Consider the following 13,421-nt stretch of genomic DNA (forward strand, 5'->3'; position numbering starts at 1 on the left):
GGCACTACTGTATCAAAAGACCATTTTAATGCTACGAGTATTAAAACGATATGTTTTATATAAAGGTGCACGGACCACACTAAGAATGGTCTGAATAAAACACTCAGAGAATAGGGATTGCTGTTGGTGAAACAGTTGGAAAGTAAAAGCACCCGATGATAACGTGACAAAAGGATCTAGAAAAAGTAAAAAAAAACTTTAAAGTTCAACTTAACAACAATAAGGAAGAGTCTCAGATCACCGCCAGAATTAAACATTCCAAAAACAGTCAGAAAAAGTTGAAATGCTGAAAACGAGCTACAGTAAAATAAGATAATAAAAATATAAATCTACGAATGACTAACAAAGACATCTAGATGAATCAGTGGTGTACTGCAGAGGTAGCAAAGTCCCCCCGGTGATCTCTTGTCTCGCGAAAGGCCCCGAAATTCTCCTCACCTATTAAACACCTATTATCGGTTTGGCTCTCGAGGCCTCAGAGCTTCGGGAGTCGTCAAAGGTTGACTCCATAGATTCATCACGGCTCCCTCTGTTTTTTTTTTTATCGCCACCGACCCGCTGTATTCACGCATGAAAATGGAATAAAATATATTTTCTCTCCAAACGGACGGTAGCGGACACCTCCAAAGCACCTGGGTGAGGGTCAAGGCAAGCGCTGAGTTTCTTAGTACCGGCTGCAGTACTACTCTGTGTAAAGAGGGTTGGAGAAGAGACTTCAAACGCAGGCGTCTCTACCACGTCCAGCCGCTGGCTCTAATGATCAATTCCATGAGAGTTCCTTCAAAACACACGTCCTCCTCCTCCCGCTTTGCACACACAGAGCCAGCCAACGGCAAACGAGTAGAGATCTTGTCCACGCTCCACGTCAACACCTAAAGTCTGAGAAACTGAAGGAGGCCATTCCACCGCCACTGGATTCCAGTGAAGGTTGTTTTTTTTTTGTTTTTTTTTTTTATGTAGGTTCTCTCCGTTTTCATTCGATTTTCTCAGGGGGAACCACCTCCATCAGCAGCTGAAGATTGAGCGTTATGGGACCTGCAAGAAGGTAAAGTTATCTGTTGAGCAAGATCCCCATGAGGTGACGTACCGATCCATGCGTGCCGACATCGCTATTAGTTCAAATAAAGGGTGAGATGATTGCAAGTTCACTAAAAGATGAAAATGGAATCAAAGGTCAACCATTTTAATGTGTTGAAAAATTTATTTTAAAGTTGCTTCACAAGATATTAGAAGGTACTTTGGAAATAACATTAATAATAATATAATATGTAATTATTATTATTATGTAATATATGTAATATTATTTGTAATTGTATGTGTTATGTGTGTATGGGAATCCTGTGACAATTACTGTTATTACTTGTTATTACTGGTAAATATGGTATTTTTTAAATAATGTGTAATATAGCAGTAGTGTGCATTTTTGTCTTAACTTACTTGTTTACACCTATTAATTACATTAGTGGTTGCATCTGTTTCTGTAAAGTAATTGTACTACTTCTACATACCCTATAGATAGATAGATAGACAGACAGACAGACAGACAGACAGACAGACAGACAGACAGACAGACAGACAGACAGACAGACAGACAGACAGACAGACTGACTGACTGACTGATAGATAGATAGATAGATAGATAGATAGATAGGTAGATAGATAGGTAGGTAGACTGATTGTTGTCATGTGGTCAATATTAGCTGTTCCCTACTTCAAGTTGTGCGGAAATAACTCTTTATTATCTATAAATACAACCTAATGAATAATTATAATAAATCGATAATATCAGCACTTACTCATGAGTCTGTTTACCCAGCTGATCTTGCGATGGACAAAGGGATAGTACAGGACGAGGCCGCTGCAGATGAATGAGATGCAGTACAGGTATTCCCACTCGGGCTTATCGATGATGGGAGCGAGCACCAGGTAACAGGAAACCAGAACCATCAGACCGGCAGCCACTATGGGAATCTAATGTGCAGAAACACGTTCCATGAGAGAAACAATATAGCTCATGCTCACTGTGAAGGCCTTCACAGTGACGTCAAAACTTTAAATGACTGTAACCTCAGAAGAAAGCTGGGACTCAGTGTAGCATTGGTTTATCAGTGTGTCTCCTAAAGGGTCTAAAGCCGGCTTTACACTGAATCCCAAAACGCATTAGACAGTGGGATCAACTGTCGGCTTGATGCGTGTCTCTATCTGTTATTGTCTATTTTGTGTTTTTCCACTTGCTTATGACAGGCATAGAAAAAAATATTTTATAGTGTTTAAAATTAGCTTTAAACTTTTCATTTAGTTTTTGTTCAAACTTTTTAATATACTTTAAACTTTAATTTAGAAAAGAACAGATTCATTGATGGTGAATATGGCAACTTCCGATGTTAATTTTGTACATGTATATATGAAGCGTGTACGCAACTTGCAGTTTAAAGTAGGTTCCAACAGTGGAAACTTTTCCGAAACCGAAACTTTTCACCAGGGTTGAAAAATATGGAGGCATCCCGCAGCCTCGATGGGATGCGGAAATCTCGCATCGCAGACGAGGCAGGGCTTATCACAGGGGGAGGGGGGCTTAGCACATAGGGGTGGGCCTTATCCGTGTGGGGGCGGGACTTAACACAGATTGGGTGGGGCTCATCACAGCGCGTAATCGGACTCACCACAGGCATTAATGGGCTTCCGGTTTGTTTTGAGTGTTCGGTGTAAATCAAGCTTTACCTTCACGGGTCTCGGGAGGTCTTTCCTGGTGAAGCGCATGACGATGAGCGCCAACACCGTCAAACCGTAGAACGACCACTGGGCGAAGCTGAAGTAGTTGATGAGCGTCTCGATGTCCGCCGGGATGGTGTAGATAACCGCCAGCATTCCCTGAAACAATGCGTAGAGGACGATATTTTAACATTAATTCACAAAAATGCATTCAAGTCCAGTTTATTCACAGCCGGTAATGGCAGCACGGTCTCAAAGGGGCTTCACAAGCTTCCTATTTCACATAGAAATCAACCGTGTCCCCTTAGTTTTATTCCTCACCCCGGCAAGGAAACACTCCCAGAGGAAATGGAAGGAACATTGAGAAGGGGTCAAACAAAAAAAAGCCTTCCAGGAGTGGCTGACCTATTTCATGTTGCTCAAATAATGTTATCCTTAAAGCGGCTTGAACATCAGCAACAGCCCCACTGCCGATATGTTTGACGGCATAGCAGCGCCGCCGTGCGTAAAAGCTTTTTCATGCATGAAAAAGAAAGGAATGTCAATCTTTGAAATGGCTAAAAGGGGGATTTTAACAGCTTTCAAGGGGGATATTGGACTACCACGCATACAGTACTATATAGGATATTGAACTAATGTAATCTTGCAGGATATTGAACTTCCACACATATTGTAAAAAAAAAAAAAATGTGTACATTGTGATTAGATGAGTTTCTACTACATCAGTGATAATCCCATTGATATTTCTAACTAGCTCTTTATGGAATATGCAGCATTAAAATGTGAAATCAGGAACTTGAACGGCCCTGTTAAACGGCCGGTGGGTGCACGGCTCAAAACTACGCCCCTACGTAAAATATGCACAACTCACATTAAAAATGAGTGCGGGGGACGGGGTGTATCTCTTCAGGCTGATGTAGGACAAGATCTTCACCATGTGACCCTCCCTGCCGGCCACGTAGGTCAGTCTGCGGGAGGAGGAGAAGCACGGAGGTGGTTTATTCATCAAGCGTCGGCCGGCCGCAGCCATGTAAAGTACTCGGCTCTCTCTCCCTCTCTCTCTCTCCGTTTCCCCGGCTCGAACCCAACCAGGAAATTACCCCCTAAATATTTAATCTCTTCCCTTCCATTTTTTTTTTTTTTTTTTTGCTGGATCCAGAAAGAGCTTACCTGCCGGCGGTGAAGCAGCTCCCGTTGGCAGAGCCGAACGTGGAGAAGACGACGAAGAGAGGGACTATCCAGGACAGAGGGTAGAGCACCCGGTCTCCAAAAGTCTGCGGAGGAGGAACAGACAAACCTTCCAGACGGGACTAAGGCAAAGGGAAATTAGGGAATGGACACTAAGCTTTGAGCGAGCCTCGGCGGAAACAAACGGGACATGGAAAGCCAGCGTCAGACAGACAGTTATAAACTTATTGTCGGCCCACTGATGGATCTCTTTTTCCCAAAAAAAAGACCTCCTCCGTCAGTTCCCATGTCCTGCTTGCTTGCCTCTTCAAGTTCTCCCCAAACTGAAAATGCGAGCGTGGTTACTGATGACGATGTCGTGTTAACCAGCGGCAAACAAAATCCAACTCTCCCCGACGCCGGGCTGGGCGACAGTTTGGGTCCAGGCTCCGATGAGGGTTTGGAGGCGAAGGGTTTTTTTTGTGACCCGCTCAGTCCGCGTTGCTGTCAAAAGGGCTGTCGTAGCTCAATCACAAAGGTGGTAAAATTGGTCAAAAAAAGGTAGGGAGTGTCGTGGAAAACCATTAGAATCGTTAAAATGTGAAAAAGGAAATAGCGGCGGTGGCCCAGTCATCGGTTGTTTTTGCTGTCGAGGAGTTTTGATGTCAAAATTAAATGTGTGGAATTATTCAAACGTCCAACACAGGGACAAAAGACTTTCAAAATGAGTCAATTTATTATAATACAACGGAAAATGTTGAAACTGGTCATGACTGAGGTACGTCTATATTTCAACTTTTAAGCTATTTAGGTTTATAATGATTAGACCGCCCCCTTCTCTCAAAATTCCCAAATTTTCCAAAACCAGACGGTAACCTACAACTTCCCCAATTCTCGATTCCCCTCTGGGACCCTTCACCACGGAGGAGATGAATAGAATCTACGTTCTACTATCTACGTTACGGGAAGGTTATAAAGCGGGACGGCCACTCCCTCTGACAGTTCTCGGCATTCTGGGATGGTTTTTGGTCAAGTGCGTTACCACGGCGACAGCCGGAGACTGCAGCAGCTCGGTGGTGGACATCACAGTGAAGTAGGAGACGTTGACCAGCACGTAGCACACGGACACCAGAGGAATCCCGATGAGAATGGCCATCGGCAGGTTCCTGGCGCAAGCAGACACCAAATGATGCGTTTTCAACCAAGGCGATGAGAGGAATTACCGAAGGCGCCTTGCAAAGTTACACTATAGTACAGTATAGTATTTTGGAATCACACATTCCTTCAGTTAATACTACGCTTCCATGTCTACCCAGCTGTTGCTGCTCTCCATCTCTTAGACATTTTTGTTGGTAGCAAGTTATAGATGTAGATATGGGCACATATGCTGCATTTTATAAAGCAACTTTTCAAAAACACATGGAGTAGTTGTCTAAAGTGCTTGGCAGTTTAACAGTGAATAGCTAACTTATTCCATGAACCGTGGTCTCACCGATAGGGGTCTTTGAGCTCCTCTGTGATGAAATTCAGTTGATTCCTGTAAGAACAAAGGACACTTTTATAGGTCTATGTCATGTGTCCCTTTTAACAGTAAATCACGGGGTTTGATTATAACCTATAAAACCGCATTTGTACACGGATATGCTCTGGAAAAGGTGTTACCAGCCGTCGTAAGCCCAGAGCCCGTTGTAGAAGGCGAGTCCGATGGCGCCAACGGAGGTCACTCCACCCTCGAAGGTGTTCGACAGATTCTCTGTGCGCCCTGGATGCGAGGAGCACGAAACAACCCAACAGAGGATACTTGACATGACATCCACAGGTCGATGAGAGCGCAGAGATTAAAAAACACGACCGCCGCTCCCGACGAGCGCGGATCCAATACCGACCTTTTGCCAACATAGCGATGCCAGCTCCCACTATGATAAGGATGATAATGAGTTTGGCGGCGGTGAAGAAGTTTTGGACGTTGCTCGCCAGCTTGACGCTGTAGCAGTTGACCAGAACGATCAACACTGAAAACATAGATGTCAAAGACACCAACAAAAGAATTAGAAATGTAATTTTAATGCACAGCATACAGCATATACACCTAGGTGATCTGAGAGTACAAGGTATCTGCACTGAGATACTGCACCGCTACTTTGCTGTGTGTTTATTCAGATGGCCTTGTTATTAATGATAATAATAATAATAATAGTAATAATAATAATTATAATAATAATAAAAAATATGATTATTATTATAAAATAATAATAATAATAATAATAATAATAATAATAATAATAATAATAATAATAATAATAATAAATTATAATAATAATATTATTATAACTTTATTTGTATAGCACAATTCAGGAGATGCAACACAAAGTGCTTCACAAAGAGTATAAAAATGCAAATAAATGGTAAAATACAACATGCAAAAAGTTAAACATTAAAAGTTAATAAACAGTATACGTTAAAACACACGCGTGCATCAAGCAAAATTGAAAAAAGAAAAATAATGTTAATAAATAAATAAATGCATAGACATTCAGAAACGTTCACTCCTTTTTTTCTGACTAAAGGTAATTAAAGGATTTAAACGTTTGTTTGGTGATGGTTTGAGCCGGCACTTATAGTAATTCATTAAGATTGCTGGTTTGATGTCTGCTGGTGCTGGGAGCCAGTTCCATCATTTTGGGGCACAGTTGCAGAAAGCTGCGTCAGCATGTGAGGACCTTTGAGGACGTTTTTAAGGAAGGAGAAAACAGGAGTCCATTTCTACTATTAACTCACGTATTGCTGCCGCGGCCAGACACTTGGTGACGATGAGGGGCGGAGTGCAGCCGGGGTAGAAGGGGGTGGAGGCGTACTCTGCGAAGCTGAGGGAGATGATGGCGAAGGACGAGGGCTTCAGCACCATGATGGTGGTCCAGGAGTACAGATAGGCCAGGACGGGTCCAAAGGCCTCCTTCAGGTACGCGTACTCGCCACCCGATTTGGTGATCATGGTGCCAAGCTCGGCGTAGCACAGGGCCCCTTTGGAACCGCAACACACACGCACGCACACACACACACACACACACACACACACACACACACACACACACACACACACACACACACACACACATACACACAGAGTAAAGCTTCTCGTTCACTTAAAATGGTTAGTAGGATAGTAATCACAATTGGTGCAAATAATAAAAATGTATGTCTTTTTCACTGATCGAATGAAGTTATGCTGATCATCATTGTGATATATTTGGCTATTTCTGTTCATAAATGTTGGCGCTTTTTGTAAATTTGGCTCCTTTTGATTTTTTTTCAGACTGTTTCATTTTATTATGCCACCTGTCTGCACAGAAATGCACCAATCTGCACCACGACAAATTCCTTGCATATTAAAATGTACTTTCTGGTTGTGATCGTGATGATCAGAGGCAGAAAATTCAAAGTTCAGAAAGTAAAAGTCCTGCCATATTTTTGCTCCAGCCCTATAATGGCCCTTATGAGAGCCATTCCACCTGGTTGACTCAAAATCCAGGAATGGAATTTTACTTTCTTTCCACCTATGATTCTCAATTAAGATTCTTATTTTTGATACAATTTTTTTATACTGTTCTTATACTGTATGTGTATTTGTATGCACATATACTTTGGATATTTGTGTGTTGGTGTTCTTTCTCTCACCCAGAGTGGACAGCACGCCGCAAGCCGCCCAAACAACCAGGCAGGGACCCACAGCACCGGTGTGCAGCAGCACGGCCTTGGGAGAAATGAAGATCCCCGAGCCGATCATCGTCCCCACGATAAGACAGATGCCACTCACCAGGTTTACCTACACACACAGACACACACACACACACACACACACACACAATAAGAATAAAAAAAGGTCAAGAAGGAAAACAATTGTAGAAAGATGCTCTGTAATGAACCCCAATCTCTGCCAATGAACTTTAATTAAACACTTTATTTCAGCAAACAGATCAATCAGATTATCAGATAAACAGGCTGGCAGGTCGCATCTGATTCCTACAAACTAAAAATAAATGAACAACCTCACCAAGAATCACCAGCCATAAACAGCATTGAAAATCTCTTCTGTGCAATCGAAGAGGAGAGAATAATCTTTATTGGTCACACAACACACCACACTACAACACACGCATATATATACACACACACACGCACATGCTTTTTTGGGTGGTGGCCGGTGAAATGTGGCCTCTACATTTCACCCATCCCGTCTTGTCCTTCCTCCTGGGGGCCAGCCAGGAGCAGTGAGCAGCATTCGTCGACGCGCCAGGGGACCTGGTACCAAGTGTCCATCGCTGGTCGGAACAATGGTGATGTGTGCATGTTTTTGGTGCGGGTCCTAACTGACGTTGGGTGGAGGAAACCCCATCGTAGTATCGTAGTATTATATAATTTGGGGAGGCCTTTACAATGTGAATGGTTTAATTACGGCCATCTAAGGAGTCCAGTGCCCAATCTCTGGGTTTCATTGTGGTCGCTGAATTTGTAAAACCCAACGAACACAATGATGCTCCATCAATGTCCTTTGATTAGCAAATATCCTTAATCAATGACTCAAAAACAATACTTTTAATACTATTAAAACATGTAAAAACAATGGAATGAAAAATATTAGACTGCTGCTGTCAAAGCAAGGAATTGATGGTTTGGAAATGATGCCATATGTTGTTCCGATTTTCACTTGATCTCATTAAAAGGAATATGTAACTTTTTTTTTTATTTTTCAAATAAGTAAATGAAAACAATAAGGTACAATCTTATCATATTCTAAATGGAAAGATCTGGAACTATTGCAGTAGATGAGTCAATAATCTGCAATGAATGCAAAGAGACACTCCATGTGTGGATGGTGTCGTACGCGAGTTCCCCTGTCTGTTGGCAGAGTTTCCAGTGTATTGAGTTTAAAGGAAATCCGATTGGATGAATGTACGTCAGTGTATGACAAACATAATGTTTACTGCATGTGAGGGTGATGATAAGAAGATTGGGGCAAGTTTATAGCTGGAGCTTGTGACGTAGTTGCATGCTGTGTTGGCCAAAATTAACAACAATAAAAAGAGCAATAAATGGTAATAAAACAGTGATTTAGCATTGTCAGGAAGATGACGATCTTTGTTATCTGCCTCTGGGATCTAGTCCTTGTTTCGAAGTCACTGAGTAACTCAGGTGCCTCCAAACAGGGCTACATATTAACAGAGCACATTCAGCACATTCTTCTTTCTCCTCTAGCTTTCATACACAGCCACAACACTTGCACCTTCCCATGAAGGAATGTGGCTTGTTTCAGTGGGCGACGAGCGTCCTCTGGATCCCCCGAAAAGTCAAGCGTGTTAATCTGGACGGCAATGCTAAGTGGACCTGCCCTGAGTTAATGCTGCTGACGGCTGTCCTGGTACGGCCTGATACCGGGCCCCAGCGCCGGGGTCATGGCTGTGGATCCCACGGTGTGAATATCTTACCCGGTTCTTTCTCAAGAGCCAGAGTCACTTCAAAAGGCCGGCAGAGAGAGGTACACACACACACACACACACACACACACACACACACGCACACACGCACGCACACACACACACAGGCAGACACGCAGAAACAGACACACACACTTTTATGTACATAGAGCGTCCACAGTTTTGCACGCCACACATAGAGGACTACACAAAAGCACACAGACACACATGCGTGATCAAGTGCTCAACCACTTACTCACATCTTTTTGGAGCACGGTGGCCTTCCTCTGCAGCTCTTTGACCATCTGGGAGGTGTAACTTATGGAGCCGTTGTGGGATTCCGTCCTCTGCCTCGTGGTGCTATTCTCCATGTGACCCTGACGGCATCTGAAGTGGAGCGGGTGTGTACACATGGGAATAATGATACACAAATGAAAGCACAAATTGATAGAAAATAAAAGCCCTCAGTATCATGTACAGCAACATGCTCAGTACCATGTACAGCAACATTCTCAGTACCATGCCCGGCAACATGCTCAGTACCATGTCCAGCAACATGTTCAGTAACCATGTCCAGCCACATGTTCAGTACCATGCCCGGCAACATGCTCAGTACCATGTCCAGCAACATGTTCAGTACCATGTCCAGCCACATGTTCAGTACCATGTCCAGAAACATGTTCAGTACCATGTCCAGCAACCTGTTCAGTACCATGTCCAGCAATATGTTCAGTGCCGTGTACAGCTAAACATGTCCCAAAACCTGTCCCATTTTCCACTTGTCTAACGGTTATTAAAGCCTCTTGCCTCTAACTACAATGTAAACCACCATAACTACAGTGTGAACTACTATAACTACAGTTTGAAATACCTTAACTTTTATTGCGAACTACCATAACTACAGTGTGAACTACCACAACTATTATTGCAAACTATCATAATTACAGTGTGAACTACCACAACTTTTATTCCAAACTTATATTGCAAACTACCATAACTACAGTGTGAAGTACGACAACAACAGTGTGAAATATCATAACTACAGTGTGAACTACCACAACTTTTATTGCAAACTACCATAACTTCAGTGTGAACTACTATAACTACAGTGTGAACTACCATAACTTTTATTGTAAACTACCATAACTACAATGTGAACTACTATAACTACAGTATGAAGTACATTCCCTTTTATTGTAAACTACCATAATTACATTGTGAACAACTATGACTTCAATGTGAATTTCCATAACTCCATTGTGTACTACTATAATTTCAGTGTGAACTACCATAGTTTTGGTGTGAAATACCATGCAAATGGAATAGTGGCGTCATGTGTTATACATTTTGCGACACTACTTTACAGTAAATGTATTGTTTAATTATTATTTATACTTATACTAATTCACCATGAACCTACATTGCTTCCACATTTTGTTATACAGCCACTAGACTGTCCTCTCACACAAATCATCACAATTAAAAGTGCAGGACCACTTTAGAAACAATACTTTAAAACGAATTTCTCACTCACCAGAGCAAGACCAAGATGTGACCAGTCAGTTATGCAGCAAAGACTATAACATCATTCTCTTCTATTGATGACATGACAAGCCAAAAGGAGAAGCAGTATGCAGTGGATATCCAGTACATAAAACTAGTTCATGAATAAAATGTAAAACATATTGAATACTTAAAAACCCCAGTTCAAGAAATGAATGGAAGAGGCTCACTAACTACATGCAATATAAACACTACCTTATTTACATTGTTGTTTGTTTCATGCATTTATAACAACAAATATTGACACTACCAATCGTATATAGTTTGACATACTGTCACTATACTCACAGGGAAGCACAAGAATCATCAGAACCACTGCTCCGTTATCCCTCAGCTATTTCCAAATGCAATGAGTGCTGTCTGACCCAAAGTGGGAAACCCCAAATGATACCAACCAAAGTGCAGGAGCCTTTTGTGATTCTGAACTGAGCAAACCAAGCCTCCCCTCTCCTGCTGAGGAGTCTGTGATTGGACAGAGTCTTGGAATAGAGGGAGGTGGTCATATGAATAACACACGTTAATACATGTCAGCTATGGAGTGAAGACTCCACCCATACAGGGGGATGTTGCTGGTTCACCTGGTAACGAAAGAACCAATTGGAACCGTACAAGGTGGGTCTTAATTTCAACATTATAGTACTATTTAAAAAAAAAAAGAAGGGTATATTGAACCAGCCAGTGAAGTGTGTTGGTGTATATACGTGTAAGTGAGTAGGCTATCTACTGTATATACTTTTTTTTAAATCAATCATTTTTGTATTTTATTATGTACACCACAGGACTGCCTGTTTATTTCAGTGCCATTAGAACTTAGAGCCAAAGGAAGAAAGCATGTGCGACGGTGCCAAAAAGTCGACAAATACACTTGGGTGTTGGATTTGTCAAATACTATTTTGCTATTATCTGTTGTGACAGTAATATTCGGAGGCTTTCGTCCTGACTCCAGTGAGGAGACCACTGTGATCACCGCTCATTCGAGAAGGGAACTTCTTTGTTTGCCCACCTTGCTTCACAATACCTCTTTGATAGAGACATTTGAGATGCGTGTGTGTGGGGGAGGGGGAGGGGAGTGAGAGAGAGAGAGAGAGAGAGAGAGAGATGTGGAGAAAGTGAGCCATTCCTGAGACTGAGGCTCTTGAGTGGATCAACAACGTCAAAGTTCTCTGAAATAAACTGTGGATTAAACATTTCTTGAAGCAATTCATAGCTTTTCCACTGGAGTCTCCTCTGACTTACTCTTAAAAAAACAAAACGAAACAAAAAAAAGTTCTTTCTCCATTGGATTTCATGGATCATCGGTTTTATCAAACGATGTCCACAAGAGGTCCACAAAATGATGACCAATGTGCTGAGTTCCGGATGGAAACAGATGCCAAATGACATAACGTAATCACAATAACATTACAAAACAGCCTTCACTGCGCTCGTCCACTCAGCCATAACAATATTAAAATCAGAACGCCTGAAAGTCAAGCGTGTGTTGTGGTTTGGATTAACGGGCTGATCCAGGCCTCTGCGCGCCCGAGCGTTTGGATAATCTGTCAGTCAGCTCAAAGAGAAGCCTTTCACAACTTCCGTGCGTCCCGTTTGGGAAAATGACACACAGTGACGGGACCGCCACAATAACAATTACAGTTTTGTTTTGTTTTTTGTTTTTTTAAGAATATTGGAATTCTCCCCTGTTCCAGGTTTCCAGTTCTCTCGTTGTTATACCCGTGCAATAAGTAGGTGAACACGCTGATTTCATGGGCGTCTCAAGATGATCCTGTATGTTTAAAGGCCTTACTAACAATCTTTTATAAAAATAGTAATTAACAATAATTAACAATTAAAACAATTAATAAATTGACATGTGATGTATGACACTGCTGGGCGGTATAACAAGGATAGCTGCAAGGCCAAAAGGATATCCAGTAGAAAAACAGTTGAAATATATTAATATGACCTTAGTGTAGCTTTAAAAGGGATAAATTATACTAATACCGCTTAAGAAAGTTAGATCTGTGGGGAGCATCATTATCACATTATCTTTATTGAACAACCGGAAACAAAAGTCCTTTGTTTTCCTGAATTGCTCTTTGAATATCATTTAGAATTTATTTGATTCAGAGTGTTGGTGATTTGATTCAAGGCACTCCGCTACCTGTATCTTATCACTACTGTGTGGCTGCTATTGTCCAAGGTGATCAAAAGAGACATTGCTGTCGTTTGGCGTGTCGTCGGGGGCCATTACAGGGCTTTATTGGATCATTCACTGCAGAGGCTAAAATACAAGTCAGAGATTCTCCCATGATGAGCGCTCTCCACATGCATTCCGTAACAGCAAAATTGATTAATTCGAAATAAGTTTGCTTCTTTGTACATAGAATGATTTTATTCCGTGATGATGACCATATAAACGACAATGAATGATAATAAAATGAAAATGTATCAAAATTAGTATAAATAGACTGGAAGAGTAGCTATCTGGCTCTTTTTCCCTTTAAGACTATCCCTTGATACCTTTAT

At 41.8% G+C, this 13,421-nt stretch overlaps 1 protein-coding gene across 1 annotated transcript; it reads right to left on the minus strand.

The window, feature by feature from the left end:
* Positions 1-973: 973 nt before the first annotated feature.
* slc7a9 (solute carrier family 7 member 9) lies at positions 974-9,908 on the minus strand (the record flags this gene model as incomplete). Its single annotated transcript, XM_079998003.1, has 13 exons — positions 974-1,035; positions 1,797-1,971; positions 2,722-2,871; positions 3,584-3,680; positions 3,883-3,986; positions 4,922-5,045; positions 5,372-5,416; positions 5,542-5,641; positions 5,766-5,891; positions 6,658-6,900; positions 7,555-7,702; positions 9,611-9,737; positions 9,829-9,908. 13 exons carry the CDS (start codon positions 9,906-9,908, stop codon positions 974-976), a joined length of 1,581 nt encoding a protein of 526 aa, XP_079854129.1.
* Between the last annotated feature and the right edge of the window lie 3,513 nt (positions 9,909-13,421).

Source organism: Zeus faber (assembly GCF_960531495.2).
Source record: "Zeus faber genome assembly, chromosome: 3".
Lineage (NCBI taxonomy): Eukaryota > Metazoa > Chordata > Actinopteri > Zeiformes > Zeidae > Zeus > Zeus faber.